This window comes from Microcebus murinus, chromosome 12 (genome assembly GCF_040939455.1).
Source record: "Microcebus murinus isolate Inina chromosome 12, M.murinus_Inina_mat1.0, whole genome shotgun sequence".
NCBI lineage: Eukaryota > Metazoa > Chordata > Mammalia > Primates > Cheirogaleidae > Microcebus > Microcebus murinus.
Genome location: NC_134115.1, coordinates 86602812 through 86621925, shown reverse-complemented (window position 1 = coordinate 86621925; position 19114 = coordinate 86602812). Strand labels below are relative to the sequence as shown.

The window sequence follows — 19114 nt, the reverse complement described above, 5'->3', positions numbered from 1 at the left end:
CTTTATTCACGCAAGCAATACTTTCTGTCAGCTGTCATCCATCTGTCCGTCTAATCTATAATCTGTCTATATAACGATGCAGACATCCTCTTTGCTGGAAACTTGAAAACGCAAAAAGTTTGACAGCTCTAGTGACTGCCACCCCATCCCTGCCACCACAAACCTTTGCGAGCTCCTTTCATGCACCTCCGTGCACTCAGTGAGTGTCCCCGGGGCACCTGCCCCTGGCGACGCAGAGGCTCCTCAGCGCCGGCCCGCGGTGCCGTGGCTGCAGCACGCAGGCTGTGTTCACAGAACTGCGTGGGCCCTGCTCAGCCAAGGCCAGTCGTGGGCAGCCGGGAGCACAGAGCTCAGAGGGGACCTCGTGGTGGGAGGCTCCTGGAGCCTTGCAGACACCCAGGAGCTCACCCAAGACAGAAGTCGTGGAACAGCTCTGCAGAGCCACAGAGGTGGGGGGACCCGTGAGTGGGGGGAGAGCTGAGGCCTGGGGGGGCGATAACGTGGGCTAGAGGGGCTACAGGAGCAAGAGACACGCCTGGCGGGGGGCAGGAGCCGGCTGGCAGGGCCTTGAATCCCCACGTAAGTACCTGGCTTTTCTCATAAGGGCACAGGGAGGCTCAGAAAGGGGGGCTCCTAAAGACAGAGGAGTTTTGTTTTATATTTGCTTTTTTAAATGAAAAATTTCAAACTGAAAATTGGAGGAGAAAATACAATGAACGCTCATATACCCATCACCAACATTTAGCAATTATTACCATTTTCACAGACTTCCTTCATTGTGTAGCTTCTGCCAAAGTATTTTAAAGTAAATTACAGATATGAGGAAACTTTGCCCCTAAAATAGGGCCCCAGTGTGACTAAGAAATAAGGACATTCTCCTAAATAACCACAACCAGAGGGCTTTGTTTTGTTTTTTGAGACAAAGTCTCACTCCATTGCCCTGAGTAGAGTGCTGTGGTGTCGGTCTAGCCAACAGCAACCTCAAACTCCTGGGCTCAAGCGATCCTCCTGCCTCAGCCTCCCGAGTAGCTGGGACTATAGGCATGCGCCACCATGCATGTCTGGCTAATTTTTTCTTTATGTTTTTTGTTGTCTGGCTCATTTCTTTCTGTTTTTTGTTTTGTTTTGTATTTGTTTTTAGTAGAGACGGGGTCTTGCTCTTGCTCAGGCTGGTCTTGAACTCCTGAGCTCAAGTGATCCTCCCACCTTGGCCTCCTAGAGTGCTAGGATTACTGGTGTGAGCCGCCACACCCGGCCTCACAACCAGAGTTTCAGTAGCCTAAGTGAACACTGCTACCACACTGGCTGATACTTAGTCTATTGCAATTGTTCCCAATTGTCCCTAAAATGTATCTGATAGCTGGGTTGTTCAGGATGCAGTTCATGCCCACACATGGCATCAGGTTGTGATGTCCATCAAATCTCTCTTAATTGAGGACAGCTCTCCGCCTCCTTCTGTGACATTGGCCTGTGTGTAGGAACCAGCTGTCCTGCAGAAAATGTCTCCTTCCAGAGTCATCTGTGGCTTCCTTATGGTGTCGTTTAACTTGCTCCTCTGTCCTTTGAAGCCCGCGTAAACTGGGAGGTAGTAGTAGGATTCAGGATGGGCCTCTGGGGCAAGAGTAACCTAATAGGCGAGACTCGGGAAGGGTTTTAAAAACAGGAAGGTTCGATCCGCAGAGCTTCCAGCTTTAAGGCGCACGTGAGTGTCCCAAGGGGTCTTGTTAAAAAGTCGATTCTGATTTTGCAGTTCTGGCTGGGTGGTGGAGGGAGAACCGAGGGGTGCCATGCAGGCAGGGGCCCAGGGAGCGGGCCGGGAGGAGGGGCCTCTCTGGGGTCAGCGTGTGCTGGCTTGCCGCCGGCGGGCTGAGAGGCGGGCGTGGCGTGGGTCTGAGCTCTCTGCTCTCACACTCTTCTTAGCTCTGGGGACCCTCCAGGCAGGGGCTTGTTCCAAGGTGCTGGAACATTCTAACCAGTCAGTACGATGAGAGCCTCTATAACCTTGGGGTCTCAGAGAGGGAGCGCTCCCGGACAGCCCCGCTGTGGTTGGTGGCCTCAGATGCCCCCCTGGACTGTGCCCCTACGTCTTGGCCTCAGGGGCCCTGAGGGCCTGGGCCGGAGGCACTGAAGTGGGAGAGGAAGGAAGCGGGGAGCAGAGGAGGCCAAGGCTGTCGCCTCCCAGCCGCGTGAGGGGCCTCGAGTAAACAGGAAGGCCTGGCGGCTCCGTGATGGGGGTGCTCAGAGGCGGGGGCCAGGAGGCCTGCTGGACACGCGCAGCCTGTGAGCGCAGGGCGTGCTCACTGGGGAGGCCGGCCCAGGGAGGTTGTGTGGTGTGGCCCAGGTCACACAGCCTCGGGGGCACAAAGCTAGACCCTCACCAACCACTCCTGCTCCAGCCCTTTCCTGGGGTGCTAGTGCAGGGTCTCCTGCCTGTGTTGCCCACCATGACTCATGGGGTAGGTCCCTCCTGCTCTTGGGGCTCAGTTTCCCACTCTGTGAACTCAGAGCCCTTACTACTCAGAGTTTCTAGACTCCTGGCCCGCTGGGTGGAATCCTCTGCCTCCTTGGTGGCTGTCACGGGTTCCCTAGAACTGGGGGGTGGGTTCGTGAGGAAGGCCAATATCATGCAGGGTTTGGAGGCAGCAGGTCCCAGAGCCGCTTCCTCAGGGAAAGAGAGGACAGCTGTAGGGGACGCTGCTTTTCTAGAACAGAGCAGGGTCTGACGGGCCCCTGACCTCTGGGATCACCTGTATCCTTGGGGAGTCATTCCCTCTCTTCAGAGCCCCTGTCCTTGGGCTCAATGCCCCCAACACCCACAGCCCGGAGACTCAGAATCACCACCTGTGAGAGCTCGAGCCATGGGGCCCAGTGGTCTCACGCACTAGTTTACTCACAGCATTTATTAAACACCCACCACGGCGGGGCGCTATTGCACATGGCGGGCATTCAGCAGCGGACAGAGGGAAGCCCTTGTCCTCACAGAGCTTCTCTTCTGGAGAGGCAGACAGACAAATAATACGCAGTGTGTCAGAAGACACTAGGTGGGCCAATGCCAGTCGGGGGAGAGGGCCATTTTAAGTGTGGTGGTCAGGGAAGACCCTACTGACCCTGTGACATTGGGTCAGAGACATAAAGGACGAGGCAGCAAGCCCTGTGGCTACTGAGGGGAGCAGGAGCAGCAAGTGCAAAGGTCCTGGGGTGGGTGTGTGCTTGACACGTTCCAGGAATAGCAAGAGGCCAGTCTGGCTGGGGGGCGGGGCAGGAAAGAGGGGAGGCAGAAAGTGGTTGGCGAGGAGATGGGGTTGCCTCACTGACTATTTGAGGGGCTTTGGCTTTGACTCTAAGGGAGCCAGTTGCCAGTGGAGGGCGCTGGGCAGAGCAGATGGAGCCAGGGAGGAGAGGCCGGCCATGGTATTCTGAGGGTAGTGGCGAAAAGTGACAAGCATCTGCAAACCCTGGGGATTTGATGGAGGACTGGCAGGGTCCACTGTGGCTTGGACGAGGGATCTGAGAGGAAGAGCCCAGGTTGGGCCCAAGGGTCGAGCAACAAGAGCAGGTGAAGGGCTGAGACAGAGACCACGGAGGGTGGGGGATTGCAGAGGGAGAACAGAGCCCAGCTCGGGGCGTGTGAGGTTTGCGATGCTGGTCAGACACCCAGGGCCTGCAGGTGTCAGCATCCCGGCGGTATTTAAAGCTGTCTGTCTGGGCGAGGTCACCTGGAGTAGCACTTGAAATTAACGTGCACGCAAATCCCCTGAGCATCTTGAGAAAATGCAGGTTCCGATCCCACAGGTCCGGGCAGGGCCTGGGAGGCTGGGTTTCTAACAAGCTCTGGGAAGAGACTGAGTGCTGAGTAGCTACGATCTAGGGCGTTGTATCTCATGGCCAAGACCCTCCCGTGGGTAACGAAAGCAACAGAGGGGCTGTGATCAGTGGTGACAGCAAACACATCAGGCAGAGGCTGTGGGAGGCACCAGGTCACAGGGTAATATGTCAGGGTCACAAAACGTTTGTGCTGGTTCGAGCCTGAGTCCCAGGGTCTGTGCTGGGATGTGATGGCAGGGTCACAAAGCTTTGAGAAAGCCTGGCTGGGGAGTGAGGGTAAACAGAAAGGGGAAGGGCCAGGGACCAAGCCTGGGGGACAAGGAGGAACCGGGCTGGAGAGAGATAAGGTGACCAGGGAGGTGGGAGGAAAGCCAGGACAGAATGTTCTGGAAGCCAAGGAAAGAAATACAGGCTGGGATTTGAATTATCCTCTGCCTCTCCCCAGCCTCGTGGCCACGCACACCTTAGCCTCAGTTTCCTCCACTGTAAAATGGGGACAGGACAGTTTTGGCCCCTGCAGGTGGCTGTAGAGTGGCCTCTGCACAGAGCCAGGAAAGCCTGGGGGTGGTGGAGCCATTCCAGTCCTTTCCTGGCCTTCTGGAGTCCTCCAGGCCAGCAGGCTGCCTTCCTATTGCGCAGAGGAAGAAACTGAGGCTCAGAAAGTGGGATGGTCTTGCTTGAGGCCACCCGGCCAGTGCAGGGCAGAGCCTGGGTACCCTGCGCCCAGCCCAGTGTTCTCTTCCCTCTGCCCCGTGGGTCTGGCCCTGTTGTTATCAGCGGCCCCTGGCTCCAGGCCGCTGCTGGAGACGGACAGCCGCCTGGTGGGTCCCTGGGGGCCGCCTGAAATTCCTTCAGTGGCCAAGGGCCAGGGTAGACGTGCTCCGTCCCTTCCTGAAGACCCGGCCTTCCTGGCCAGCCAGGAGGAAGAAGGCGCAGAACGTGTGCATCTGCCCACTGTGGGGTCCAGGCACGGGGGCTGGCCACTGGCCATGCGTCTCTCTGGCGTGTGGACAGGCGGCACCTGAAAACATCTGTATCAGTCAGAGCCCGGCAGGAAACAGATGGCACGCTCCAGCGGGACATTAGAGGAGGGTTGATGAAGGGGCTGTTTACACAGGTGCCGCGGGGTGTTGGGAAACCACCCGGGACAGCGCGGACGCCCAGGCAGTAGCGTCCTGGGCCTCGACCACCCTCAGCCGGAAGGGGCCGGGAGTCGATTCCACAGCCAGACTGGGCTGTGTGGAGAGGGGCCCCGATAGGGCTGTGGCCTTCAAGGGAGGGAGGCCACCAATGTGCAGGACCTTGCAGGGAAGGAGCCAGCAGGTCTCCCGGCACAGGCGGGCTGGGCTGGGGAAGGAGCGGGTCTCCGGCAGCACGGAGAGTGTGTCTGCGGGCAGTGGGAGACAGCGAACCCTGGTCTGTCCCGCCTGTGAGGCTGTGTGACCATCAAGCTTCCTGGGGACAGGAGACCCAGTCTAGGACTGGCCTCTTCTACTGGGGACCAGGGACAAGGCCTGCTTCTCTGTGCCTCAGTTTCCCTGTGCCTCCATGACCCCCGCCCTGCCTCAGGATACCTCATGCTTTCAGTGAATGTGTCTCAAGGGCTAAAAGGCCCTGGGCCCTGCGCTGTGACAGCAGTGCAGAGGACATCAAAGTCCCTGTCCTCGTGGGGCTTCCAGCTGAGTGGGGAGACACACGTGCAGCCGGACTCTGCACAGGCCGGGCTGTGGTGGAGGCTCCGGGTGCCGTGGGAGCTGCAGGTGACCCCTCTCTGCCCCCAACCCCTGGGCGGGTCCCAGTCTCCTCCTTCCTCCATGAGGTCCCACGGCCACGGGTGGGTTTCTCTCCCCCACGAGGTTTTTGCAAGTTTTTCCGCGTGTCCATCCTGCTGTCTAGAGGCTCCGTGGGGTCTTGCTTACAGCGTGGCTGGGGATGGGTCGCAGCGAGGGAAGGGGGAGGGAGGGAGGTTTGGGAGGAGCCTCCTGCCCCCGGTGCTCTCAGCACCCTCTGTAACCCCCGCCCTGAGATGCCCACTGCCCTGCAACCTCCTCCCTCCACACTCAGCTCTGGGGATAGAGGCCGGAAGAGCTGAGCCTGGGGCTAGGCAGTCCTGGGGGTGAACACCTTCCAGCTGGGGTCACGGTCACCTCAGGGGGCCTCGGGCTCCTCCTCTGTAAAATGGGGATAAGGGACCAGGCAGCTGTGAGGATTGAGAGCTGATAAGGTGAACGCCTAGGGCGGGCCCTGGGGCTGGATTAACTGCCCCCGGGGCACGGAGCCTGGAGAAACCTCACAGCCCCCACCCCCGCTTCACTGCCCTCTGCCTGGGCGCCCCCCATCTCCGAGGCTGCGGGCGGAGGCCTAGGGACTGCCTCCCGAGGGATGGCCCGCTGCGGGAGGGTGGGCTCCCTTGACTTTACACCCAAGCTTGGCTGAGAACTGGCCGGGCGGCCACCGGGCTGGGCGAGCGAACCTTCCACCAGCTGCCACCCAGGGAACCACACCCACCCTTCCCGCCCCATGTCAACTCCTGCAGAGACAAACAGGACTCTGACCAACACCCTCCCTCCAGAGGCACCCTGGGCTCCAGCCTTCTCCTCCTCCCTCCTCCCCTGGGCCTCGTCTGTGATTTCCCCGTCTGTGATCCAGAGCAGGCATAAAGAGAAGGACACCCCAACTCATCTCACCATAGGCCCTGCCAGCACACACGAAGATTTGTCTTCTCAAAGCCCAGCTCTGCCAGCATCCTTCTGCTCAAGAACACTCCATGACTCCCAGTGGACCTCAGGATAAAGTCCTGGCATTCAAGGCCATCCCAGAGCAGGGCCAGATTCTGCCTCTCTAGGCTTCCTGTCCTACCACACCCCTGTTGTCTCACAGTGGTTGGCCACTTCCTGCTTCTGTGCCTTTGCCTAGGCCAGTCCCCTGCCTGGCATGCCCTCCTCCCCCCGTGTCTCCCCCACCAACTCACCCCATCTTTCCTAGGCCAGCCCCTAGACACTAGCCCCTCCTCAGCCTGCCTTCTCTGCACACCCTTGGCCTGACCCTAGGAGCTGCCTGCGACTAGCACCATGATGGGTACGGAGAGTAGGCGCCTACTGTTTATAGAATGAACGCGAAACAGTTTGGGGATTGTCACCCAGGCTCAGGTAGCATTGATGGGGGAGTGCCTCCTGTGTGCCAGGCCCAGCGCTCATAGTGCCCAACCCTTAGAAACCTCCCAGCCTGGCCAGGAAGGCCCGTTGTGCCACTTTACAGGCAAAGGGACTGAGGGCCAAGGGGCCTTGCCCGAGGGCGCGAGGGTCAGAGCAAGCAGAGCAGGGCTTGAACCCAGGACCATCTGACTTCAGAAATGCCATTAAAGGCCGGGCGCGGTGGCTCACGCCTGTAATCCTAGCTCTTGGGAGGCCGAGGCGGGCGGATTGCTCAAGGTCAGGAGTTCAAAACCAGCCTGAGCAAGAGCGAGACCCTGTCTCTACTATAAATAGAAAGAAATTAATTGGCCAACTGATATATATATAAAAAATTAGCCGGGCATGGTGGCTCATGCCTGTAGTCCCAGCTACTCGGGAGGCTGAGGCAGAAGGATCGCTTGACCCCAGGAGTCTGAGGTTGCTGTGAGCTAGGCTGATGCCACGGCACTCACTCTAGCCTGGACAACAAAGCGAGACTCTGTCTCAAAAAAAAAAAAGAAATGCCATTAAAGTCTGTCCCCTTTCTTTTTTTTTTTTTTTTTTTTTGAGACAGCATCTCACTTTGTTGCCCAGGCTAGAGTGAGTGCCGTGGCATCAGCCTAGCTCACAGCAACCTCAATCTCCTGGGCTCAAGCAATCCTACTGCCTCAGCCTCCTGAGTAGCTGGGACTACAGGCATGTGCAACCATACCTGGCTAATTTTTTCTGTATATATTTTTAGTTGGTCAATTAATTTCTGTCTATTTTTAGTAGAGACAGGGTCTCGCTCAGGCTGGTTTTGAACTCCTGACCTTGAGCAATCCACCCGCCTTGGCCTCCCAGAGTGCTAGGATTACAGGCGTGAGCCACCGCGCCCGGCCTGTCCCCTTTCATTTGGAGCTGTCTGTTGTCCCTGAAGGATTTTCCACCCATGAAGAGGGCAGACACAAAGTGTGTGGCCCTGGGCAGGTCCTCTGCCCTCTCTGGGGCCTCGCCCCAGCCCTAGCCTTGCTGTGCCAGAGTGGGAGTGTTTCTCCCCTGCCCTGGGCGTTAGTGTTCCCTGCTCCCACGAACAAGGGAGCAGCAGCCTGGTGGCGGCTCAGGGAGCCGGCTGTGGCGCCCGTCTCCCGACTCTGCCGTCTTCTGGGACCAGTTATCTACCTCACCGCATCATGTCCCTGTTTCCTCATCTGCAAAGTGGGATCACTGAGTTCATGGAGTCGTGAGCTCCGCATGAGCTGCTGTAGCCAGGGCCTGGCCCAGGAAAGGTCCCCTTGGTGGGCTGCTAGGGTGATTGTTTTCATCTGTGGGGCTGCCAGACGCACCCCCACCCTCCAGTCTTGGAGAGGGTGGGATGGAGGGTGGGGTTCGTGGGGAGACAAGCCTGGAGCCTGGGCCCTCCCACCCCACTGCCCCCCCCACTGCCTCCCCCCATCCCAGGGCCCCCCACCCAGCGACAAAGCCCGTGGCACTTCCTCTACCGCCTGGCAGGCGGCCTGGCCCGGCCCCTTCTCTAAGGAAGCGCATTTCCTGCCTCCCTGGGCCGGGCTGGATGAGCCGGGAGCTCCCTGCTGCCGCCAGTAAACCCCAGCCTCCATCTGCGCGCCCTGGCCAGGACTACTGCCACCACTGCTGTCCTCGGGAGCCCAGAGCCCCTCTCCGCCCATCCGGCAGCCAGCAACCCCGGACCGGCCCTGCGTCCCTGCGCCCACTTCTCCTGACCCCTCGGCCGCCACCCCAGAAGGCTGGAGCAGGGACGCCGTCGCTTGGGCCGCCTGCTCCCCTCGGGTCCCCGTGCGAGCCCACGCCGGCCCCGGCGCCCGCCCGCAGCCCTGCCCCTGGACACCGGATAAGGCCCAGCGCTCAGGCTCTCGGGTGTACAGTATGGTCCGGGGCACGCTCCCCCTGCTTGTCACCCTGCTGCTGGCCGGCTGCAGCCTCAGCCCCACAGGTAGGTGACCGGGGCCCGGGTGGGGAGACTTGGCCCCCAGTACATAGACCAGGCTCCAGGAGTCCACGGCCTCCTCGTGTCCTGCGCGTGTACACCCAGCGGAGCCATCCTGGGGGCTTTGAAGGTGACCAACCCTCCTCCCAGTTTGCTGGGGTTTCACGGAACACAATACTTTCAGCGTTAAAAATCTCAGGCAAACCAGGGCGACTTACTCACCTTACCTCTGGCCTCTGGCGTCTGCCCTCCCAACTACATCTATGTCTCCCCAGGAAGCCCAGGCCCCAAAATGCTGTGCGGCCCTGGGAGAGTTCCCTGACCTCTCTGGGCCTTGAGTTTCCTATTTGAGGAATATATGGGTAGGAGAGCCCACAGCCTGGGCTCAGAGTGCAGGCTCTGGGTTCGAATCTCAGCGGTACCTCATGGGGTGATCTTGGGGCACTGCCTTTGGGCCTCTGAGCACAGCGGGGATGACAACAGCCGCTGCCAAGGTTGTGGGGAAGCAGTGCGGCAGGCTGGTCATTTCTGTGTTGTTGATACTGTTTTATTATTCTCTGTAAATTCCTCCACCTCCCCTTCCGAGGGGCCTTTGAGCGCCCCCCAGAACCCTTTGGATGGGCCAAGACTGCAGCACTCTGCCCTGCCTCCATCCCTTTGCTACTCACCAGGGGCTGCAGGATGGGGGTACAGGCCCAGGCTGGGGGTTCTGCCGGGCTCCTCAGCCTGGGGGCCTCTCCAGGGGTCCTGGCCTCTGCTGCCTTCTGAAACTGACCAGAGGAGGGCCATGAGGAGCCAGGGACCCCCAGCCCCACGTCCCACTCATGGTAGATCTCTGCTGGGCCCTGCCCCACCGCCACCTCCAGCCACTGGCCAGCCCTGTGGACACCCCTTCACCCACCTGTGCGTCCAGGGACTTCCTGAAGGATCTGGAAGAGGAGGGGGCAGAGGGGCGCTGCGCGTGTGGGCAGGAAGGAGGCGGGAAACAGCCGCAGGGACGGCCGCTTCCCTGCCCTGCAGCACGTCCAAGTCCCTAGCCTCGGCCTCTAACGCTTTCACCACTGCCTCACTGATAGATGGGACACTGAGTCTCAGAGACACGAAGTGACTTAGCCGGGATGTGACCCCGGCCTGTGGTCCCCCAGAACATTTGATGTGGCCCACGGTAACCATGCAAGATGGCCGCTGCTGTCGTCCGTTTCACAGAAGAGGAGATGGAGACCCTGACCTGCCGGGTTCACACAGCCAGGACAGAACCCGCCCTGAGCTCCAAGAGGCCCCTCAGGGCTGCCCGGCCTCCCCTGCTCCCTCCCATCCGTCCCTAGCTGGGGTAACTCGCTCCTCCTCTCGGTCCTTAGAGAAAGATCCACGTAGTCGGTTGCTGGGTCAGTGTCTGGTTTTAAAGGGTGGAAGGTTAAAGGGCGGAAGGCAGCGGGGTGCTGGTAAATAATTAATAACAGCAGTGGGGGGGGGCCTGATTCATAGTGTCTGTCCATTTCCATGGTGTAAATATTCCCACACGGCTGCTTTCAAGCTACCAACCCACCAGACGGAGCCGGGATTCAGCGTGTGAGCAGCAGTTAGCCAGTATCCCCACCACGCCGTTACTGTCTCTGCAGCTGACCTCAAGGGCGTAGATCGTAGGGCAATCAAACATTCAGAAATAATGAGTTTTGATATTTATTACCTCTAAATATGTATATACTTTATTTAGCTGTAAGTTTGTATAATTTAATTTTTTTTTTTTTTTGAGACAGAGTCTCACTGTATTGCCTGGGCTAGAGTGCCATGGCGTTGGCCTAGGTCACAGCAACCTCAATCTCCTGGCCTTAAGCGATCCTTCTGCCTCAGCCTCCCGAGTAGCTGGAACTACAGGCATGTGCCACCATGCTCGGCTAATTTTTTCTCTATATATTTTTAGTTGGCCAATTCATTTCTTTCTATTTTTAGTAGAGACGGGGTCTTGCTCTTGCTCAGGCTGGTTTTGAACTCCTGACCTTGAGCGATCCACCCGCCTCGGCCTCCCAGAGTGCTAGGATTACAGGCGTGAGCCACCATGCCCGACCTAATTTAATTTTTAATAGTAGCCATGTTGAACAACCGGTTTGAATTTATCAATCTGGGAATTTAACAACCTGGGAATTTACCAATCTCCTACGAACAGTAGCAGCTGGTCCTGGCAGACCAGTGATCACAGGTTCAAGGGCATTGCAGACCGCCCAGCCCAACTATTTATAGTCTGGGTAACCAAGGCCCCTGGAGGGCAGATGGGAGCCCGGACCAGCCCTGGAACCAGATCCTAACACTGGGGCTGGAGGTGGGAGTGACCCAGACATCCTCATGCCCCTTTAGCATGGAAAGGGTGAGAACAGTTCCAAAAATGGGTCCAAAATAGGTCCAGTCTTTGGGAGCACAGCTTGGCAGAATATCCTAAACTTGTACCTTGTGTGTAACTTTTTGCCCTCACAACTCAATCTTAAGGAGTTAGTCCTACAGAGTTACATGCCTAACACTGTAAAGATATATGGCCCGTGGGGACCTGCAACAAAAACCCACCTGGAAACCTGAATGTCCATCACAGGGGCCCCATGAATAGTGATCGTGCGGTGGAATACCACGTAGCGATTACCAAGCAAAAGGCAAATCTATGTGAAAACTGCTGTTGGCAGATGTCTGGGGCACCCTGGTAGGTGCCCAGACAACAATAATTCCGTTTCTGTAATGATAAACTAGTCATGATGCACAATGTGCATAGAGAAAATCCTGTAAGGATGTGCACCCAATATTACTGTTCTCAGCCTGGGGTTTTCTCTAGGGGACATTTGGTTTCTGAGACACATTTTTCTGTCATGTTGGACTTTAAGAAGAAGCATGTCGTGATTTTTTTTTTTTATTTTATCATTCTTTTTATTTAAACCTTGGTCACTCTTTGATATGTCGTGATTTTTACAAAGTAATTTAACTATATGTTAAATTGCCTCAGCCTGCCCTACAAAGAAAATAGATAAGAGGAGGAAGTTACCTTTTATAATAACAATATTGTTATTATTACTAATTATAATAGTGTTATTATTAATTATAATAATATAATAAGAGGTAATTTTATCATATTATTCTTTATTAACACAAGCACTGTTAGCATGCTGGTGGACTGTGTACTAGTTTTTGTCTAGATTTTTAAGGTAATTTCAATCCAGGTGGATCACATTTGGGAGTCTTGTGTACCTTTCTCGTGTCCCAGAAGGATTCCATGTTGTCCCGTGGGCTCCTTAACCATCCTATTGCAGTTCTGGGATACTACGTCCCTTAAATGTGCCATCACTTGCCTGGTGCATCCCTTATTGTTAACCACGTGGGTGGTTCCCCCTTTGTTCTGGTTATAAATACCTCCGTGCACATTTTTAGTGCATGCACCTTTTCCTGTATTTCGGATTATTTCACTTGGATAGAGTCCCAGGAGCCGGGTTGCTGGGGCTCGTGGCCCGTGCTAGGTGACTGGGGTTGAAGAGTGTTTCCTAAGTGTGGAGGACGAGGCAGAGGCGTGACTTGGAGCCCCCCTGCAGCTGGCCACCTGTGGGGCCTGGGACTGGCTGGGGAGGGCTGGCGACAGAGGAGAGAGCCCATAATCTCTGTGTCTCAGGGGCTGCATTTCGCTTTGCCAGCCAGGAGGGACAGAGGTTGGAAGCAGGAGAGGCTGGGTCCCTGGGGACACTGGGGACACTACTGTGAGGATTCTCCCTTGTCTCAGCCAGACAGACGGTGACACTCCAGAGGGACAGAGGGACTTGCTCGTGGCCACAGATGGGTCCGCGCTGGCCCTCTGAAGACAGGCCTGTCCATTTGTTCCAGGGCCTGAGGGGGCGTCTGAGCAAGAGGGAGGCAGCCATCCCCCCCACCCCTGTCCTCAGTGTGGCAGGCACATGCCAGCTCTTTGCCTCTCTGCCCAGTTTACAGATGAGGAAGTTGAGGCTTGAGATAAGTGACGAGTCCTGACTTCAACCCCAGGCTGTCTGCTCCCAAATTCAGCTTATTTGTCCTGCACACTTGGTGGCCTGGCACTACAGAGTTGGATAGCTGGCGGCCCTGGCTGTGCCCCCACTTCCCAGCTCCAGCCCAGGCTTTGGGGCATCAGCCTTGGAGGCTGAAAGGGACCTCCATCCAGGGCTGGGCCGGGCTGGTTTGGGCACGTGTGGTTCTAGAAGGACATCCAGGACCTGTGGCAGCGTAGGGGTGAATCGCTGCATATCACAGCTGACATTTATTCAGAGCTAGTAGACACCGCTCTAGGCATGCTATGTGTGATGTCTGACTTAACCCTCGCAAAATCCTGTGATGGAGACACTCCTGTTACCCATTTCACAGAGGAAGAGACGGATCTCCTGCTGCCTGACCTTCCCACCCCAGGTGGCCACCCCTCCTCTGCCCCGTGACGGCCCTCCCTTCCCAAGCACAACTCTGGGACCCTGCCTCTGCCCGCAGTAGCCCTCTCTTCCTGCCTGCACCCCTAGATGAAACCGCAGGACGTCAGACCCCCAGTGCAACTGGGAACATGTCCTGTCCTTCCCACCCACTGCCCATGGGGAAACTGAGTCCCAGAATGGTGGAGGGGCTTGATGCAGGTCATCTAGCAGTTAGGGGCAGGCCTGACAAGCCAATTTAACAAACGTGTGCTTGGCCTGCTCTGAGCCCTGGGCTGGGCGATTGGGACACAGGGTGGTCTGGATTCTCTTTGTGCTGGAAAAGCCCACAGTCTGCTGGGAGTGCAGGCACGCAGACCCATCAAAACAATGCTTCGGGGCACGTGTGGTTCTGGAAGGACATCCAGGTACTGATGCACCTAAGAAAGGAGGGATTTGTTTCAATGAGACTTTCAGAACAGGGTTTTGAAGGATGAGTAGAAGTTGGCTAAGTGGTCAAATAAAAGATGACTGTTGGCATAGGAAAGGGCGGGGCAGAGGCAGGGAGCAAGGTGTGTTTGGGGGAAAGCCCGTGTCTCCCCGAGGCTGGACATAGGTGATTGTGGTGGCAGTTGCAAGCCCCTAAGCAATCGGCGCTGCGCATGTGGCGTCTTACGCCACCCTCACCAACTGCCCGAGGAAGGTGTCATGCCCACCATCATCCTCACTTCACAGCTGACAGCACTGAGATCCGGAGGGGAGCCGGAAGGTGGCAGAATCAGGATCTGAGCCTCTGGCATCAGTCAGATCCCTGCGCTTTTTTTTTTTTTTTTTTTTTGTTGTTGTTGTAAATAAATGTTTAATGAAATATTGAGATAAACTGAAACAGTTGCATCACTTTGACAGAAATGTGTAATTTAAAGCTAAGCATTTCTTTTTTTTTTTTTATTTTTGCATATTATGGGGGTACAGATTTTAAGGTTTCAATAAATGCCCATTTCCCCCCCTCCCCCCAAAAGTCTGAGTCTCCATCATGACCATCCCCCAGATGGTGCACATCTCACTCATTATGTATGTATATACCCGCCCTGCGCTTTTTAACTCCACTTTAGGCAGCCGTGAGTGACTTTGGGCCTGCAGGCACTGGAGAGCCTTAGGAAAGGCTCGCTGGTGGCCACGGAGTGGCAGGGCTGGAGGCTGGGAAGTCCTTGAGGCTGCAATGGGACCCTGAAGGGAGTAAGGCTGGCTGGCTGGCTGGAGAGGAGGGGGCAGGCTTTTCAGTGGAAAAGACCCTTGTCAAACAGTAGCTGCCCTGGTGTCCCTGGTATTGTGAAATAATATTCACAGCCGCTGTGCCCAGAGCACCCACTGCGAAGTGCTAGAGCCAGACCACCTGGGCGCAAACCAGCCCCTGCCGCTGAGTGCTGGGTGAGCTCAGAAACATTCTTTAACTTCCCAATCCTCAGTGGCCTCACGGTAAACGGTGTGACAGCAGCACCCGAGCCCCACCCAGGGCCGCTGCGAGGGTCAGGTGAGTTCACCCGTGTAAAGCCCAGAGAGGAGACTTTGGCCCCTAGCACGAGGGAAGCGTCTGCTGCAGCTGTTGCTGGTCTGCGAGTAGGGAAACTGAGGCTCAGAGAGGTTAGGCTTCTGCTCAAGGTGACCAGCTTTTAAGAGGCAGAGCTGGGATTTGACCTGGACTTTTCTTAACCATTATCCTCCTTGGCCTCCAAGATGTTGGGGGTGGCCGTTTGGAAAGTCCCAGGGGTGGCTGTGTTCTCATGGGTGGGAGGCAGAGAGGGGTCAGTGCTGAGGAGGTGGCTCCTGGTCTCTCACTGGTCCGGGGAGGCCAGCGTTTCCCTTGGTGCCAGGAGATTGTTTTCAGCTTGGTCTGGGCCCGCCTCGGGCTCCAGGCTCCGGAGACAGGCCCAGGCGTCACACTCCCTCCTGTCTCCCCATTCTCGTCTGGTCTGCGGGGGTGGGGGTGGCCAGGATTCGAAAAGGCCCCAAAATAAATGGACCTCTTATCTGATCTCCCAGCCTGGCCTGTTATCTGATCATTACATAATGGCCAGGCCTGCAGCCTCTCCCGCTGGCTGACGGCATGGAGGAGGTGGCCCCAGGCGGTGGCCCCAGGCGGCCCCAGCGATCCAGCAATCCGGAGGAACTGGGGTTCCTGGAAGTCTGGGGAGGGGGCAGGGAAAGTCCAAAGGGAAGGAGGGAGGCGCTTGGCTAGTCTGCAGGCCAGACACCGGGTCAGGTGGGGAGAGGTGGGTCTGAGGCCCAGCCGCCTTGCATCTGACCTCTCCTGCCTCAGTCTCCCCATGCGTATGGGAGGAGCCCGTGCCCCTCATAGGGAAGGGAGATGGTGAGGGAGCTGGAGGGCCAGAGGGGGATGAGATGGCAAGAACTGGCACTGGCCCATGAGCAGCCTGTTGGGGTGAGGGAGACCCAGAGGACCCTCACCTGGAGGCTGCCCCATCCTGCCACTCACCTGCCCCTAAGATGGTGGACTCGTCTGCAAGAGACTGAGGTCAATAGATTATTATAATAAAACGAGCTGCCACCTGCCCTGTTCCATGAGGTCCTCCCAACAACCTCTGTGGATTGTGTGGGTTCTATTCTTACTGTCATTTCACAGACCAGGAAATTGAAGTCCCAAGGGGTGAGACTGTTCTCCAAAGCTAGTGAGTGTTGGGCCTGAAATTCAAACGTAGGTTGACCTGGCTCCGGGACTCTTGCTTTGAACCAAAATGCCATGTTGCCCCAGCACTCTGGAGTCCCTGGCACACGCAGGATAGGGCCAGAGCCAGGACCTACAAGGCTGGGCCCCCGTGGTGGCCAGAGATCCTTGTGCAGAGCTTCTCCTTCCCAGGACAGGGCTGGGGGTGGCGTTGCCGTTGTGAGCGGCGGCCATCTTACACCCCTCTCTGACCTCTGAGGGGCCGGAGCCCAACAAGCTGTGGAAAGGTGGGGAAGGAGGCCAGGTGAGACTACTAGGCAGCATAGGACTCAGAAGAAGCCTCCCCGCCCCCCTCTTCTGAGCTGGTGTTGGCTGGACTTGAGGCCGGTCCCTCCGCGCCCATCTTTGATCTCCAAGAAAACAGGAAGTGAGCGCGACAAGATGGAGACACAAACTTCCAAACAGTCTCCCCTTCTCTGTCCTCCTTCCCTCCTCCGGAGCCCCCCTTCCCCAGCACATTCCTTGGGACGAGGTGTAGGGGCCTCATTTCCTCTTCCTCCTCTGCCGGGTCAGGGTGAAATTCCATTCCATTCCCTCAGGACCTGCGTTTCCGCAGACCCAGTGGCAGGCTCTGTGGCCTAATCCGGCAGCCTCCCTCTAACCTGGGCCGCCCTCGGCTCACCCTGTCCCCTGGGGCCAGGAAACTCTCAACCCTCTTCCCTGCTGCCTTGGCCTTGCAGCATGGAGGGAGCTTTGTCTGCCGGCCTCAGCTCTCACCTTCCTTTGGAGTGAGCCAGCCAGTGGTGGCCTGGGGTCACAGGTGGGCCTCGCCACGCAGTGAGGATGGCCAGATGCAGCCAGCAAAGGCACAGGATGGGCCAGGCGTGGTGGTTCGCACCTATGGTCCGTCTTGGAAAAAAAAAATTGTCAATTTTATATATATGTATAGGATACTCAGTTAAATTCGAATTTTAGATTAACAATGAGTAAATTTTTAAAAGTACTAGTATATCCCAAATATTGCAGGGGACATACTTATTCGTCAACCCTATACCTAGTAGCACTGTGACCTTGGGCAAGAGACTGTTCCTCTCTGAGCCTCAGTTTCTTCATCCACAGAATGGGTATCATGATACCCACCTAGTAGGGTAGCTACTTAGTTCGTGCCAAGTTACCTCGTAGGCATTTGGAAAGTGGCAGTCATTGTCATCACCTTATTCTTACCTGACCCTCTCTCTGGCTATTTCTCTCCAACAGGTCTTGCAGAAACCATCCATTGTGACCTACAGCCTGTGGACCCTGAGAGGGGTGAGGTGACATATACCACCAGCCTGGTCTCTGAGGGCTGCTTGGCTGAGGTCCCCAACGCTGTACTCGAAGTCCACGTCCTCTTCCTGAAGTTCCCAAGGGTGAGTGCCCCATGGCAGGGTTGGGAGCGGGGCCCAGAGGAAGCTCCAGGGCCAATGTGATGAGGGGTGGTGCCTTCCTCGTGGCTGTCCCCAGGGCAGTGGCCGAGTCCGCACCAGGCCCCTTCTAAGTGAGTGGTGTGGGCATCTCACAGGGCCCGTAAAGGAGTGCCATTTCTGGGGGCAGGGCCCAGGATCAGGGCAGGCTTATGGATGCCACCATAAGACCTGGGTGGGAAGGGCTGGGTCTGGCAGGCAGCTGTGCGGACAGGAGCCAGGTCAGGGGTGGGCATGCTGGGCCAGGTGAGCTGTTGCTTACAAACCTCCCATGACGGGGTCTCATGGCTTCCCAGAGCCACAGCTTGAACTTGGAAAAGTGCTTCCCTCAGTTGAACCCAAAACTTCTTCCCTGGAATGACCCCCATTGAACACCTGTGGCTTCTCAGAGATCCAAAGCCAGCAGTGCAGCCTTGGGACGGTTCTCTCAGTTTGTCTGTTAAGTTTGTCCCTCTTAATGATAATAACGCCTTTGCTAAGCACCGACCATGTGCTGGGTACCATGCAGAGTCTCCAATGCGCCAGGAATGAAGAGTCTCACGTGCGTTAAGCCTCCAGCAACCCATCTGCCAGGCCCTCTCATTATCCCCACTGCTTGGAAAAGGAAACTGAGGCTGGCCTAGAGAGGTGGCGTGACACGCCCAAGGCCAGAATTCACACCAGCTCCCTGGGGACTCCTGGTGGGTCTCAGTATTCAGGCGGCTGGGCTGGACTGGAGGCCACACCTGGCTCTGAGGCCGTAGGTCCTGGTAGCGATTTAGCAGCGTCGGCTCAGGGTAAACTTACGAACGGCCAATCTGCCCCCAGAACTGTTGAATCGCCCTGCGTTTGTGCGGTGATAAGCTAGTGCCCAGACCACCAATATCGGGGGGCCCACTCCCCACCGCCCTGCCTGCCTTGAGGACTGTGGGCTTTGATAATTTCCAAACCATAGATAGTACCAAACACACTTTATGCGGTCTTCGTCGGCATTGTAGTTTTTTTCAAATGTGGTAACGATATTCAAAATAAGATTGCTGTCTGTAGGTTCATTTTGTTTGTTCTGGTGCTCAGGTCCCTGTGCCTGCCCTGAGTGATGGGGATCCCCCGACCCTAATCACCCAACAGTGGGCCAGCGTCAGAGGAAGGCCCCCGGCCAAGTGGCCAGGCCTATGGGAGACAGGTGTGCACACAGACAGCCAGGACCCAAGTGACTGCAGCTTCGCCGGGGACAGGGAGCAGGGGCACTCCAGCTGCTTACAGGAGTATGCAGGGCGTCCTGGACAATGGCCAGGGGCTCCCCAAGTGGAGGAGGCAGCAGGAAGAGCAGATGACAGTGCGAACGGAGAAGCAGAGGGAGCGGGCTGGGGCTGGGGCCAGTGTGTGGCAGGAGCTGGCAGTCCACCTGGAGCAGGGCGGGAGACGGAAAAGGCCTGTCACCGTATCAAGGAGTTCAGGAGTTTAGTCTTTATCATGTGAGCAGGGACAGTCTTCGGAGGGTTTTTAGTGGCACAGTGGGCTGCCACTATAACTCATGTCAGAGTCCAAGGATCCTTGAGTTCATGACAACAGAATCTTCGTGTCACACTCTGCCTCTTCCAGAGAACTCGGTCCATGGAGCATCCAACAACTCTTAATTCAAGGAGCTG

The 19114-nt window shown here is 56.8% G+C and overlaps 1 protein-coding gene across 1 annotated transcript in view; it reads left to right on the top strand.

The window, feature by feature from the left end:
- The first annotated feature begins 8523 nt into the window (after nucleotides 1–8523).
- The window catches only part of ENG (endoglin), a 31708-nt gene continuing 21117 nt past the window's right edge, over nucleotides 8524–19114 (top strand). Inside the window, exons 1-2 of the mRNA XM_012772017.3 lie at nucleotides 8524–8949; nucleotides 17281–17432. Coding sequence (XP_012627471.2) covers nucleotides 8883–8949; nucleotides 17281–17432 — 219 coding nt within the window. The 5' untranslated portion in view covers nucleotides 8524–8882. The remainder of the gene's footprint in view (nucleotides 8950–17280; nucleotides 17433–19114) is intronic.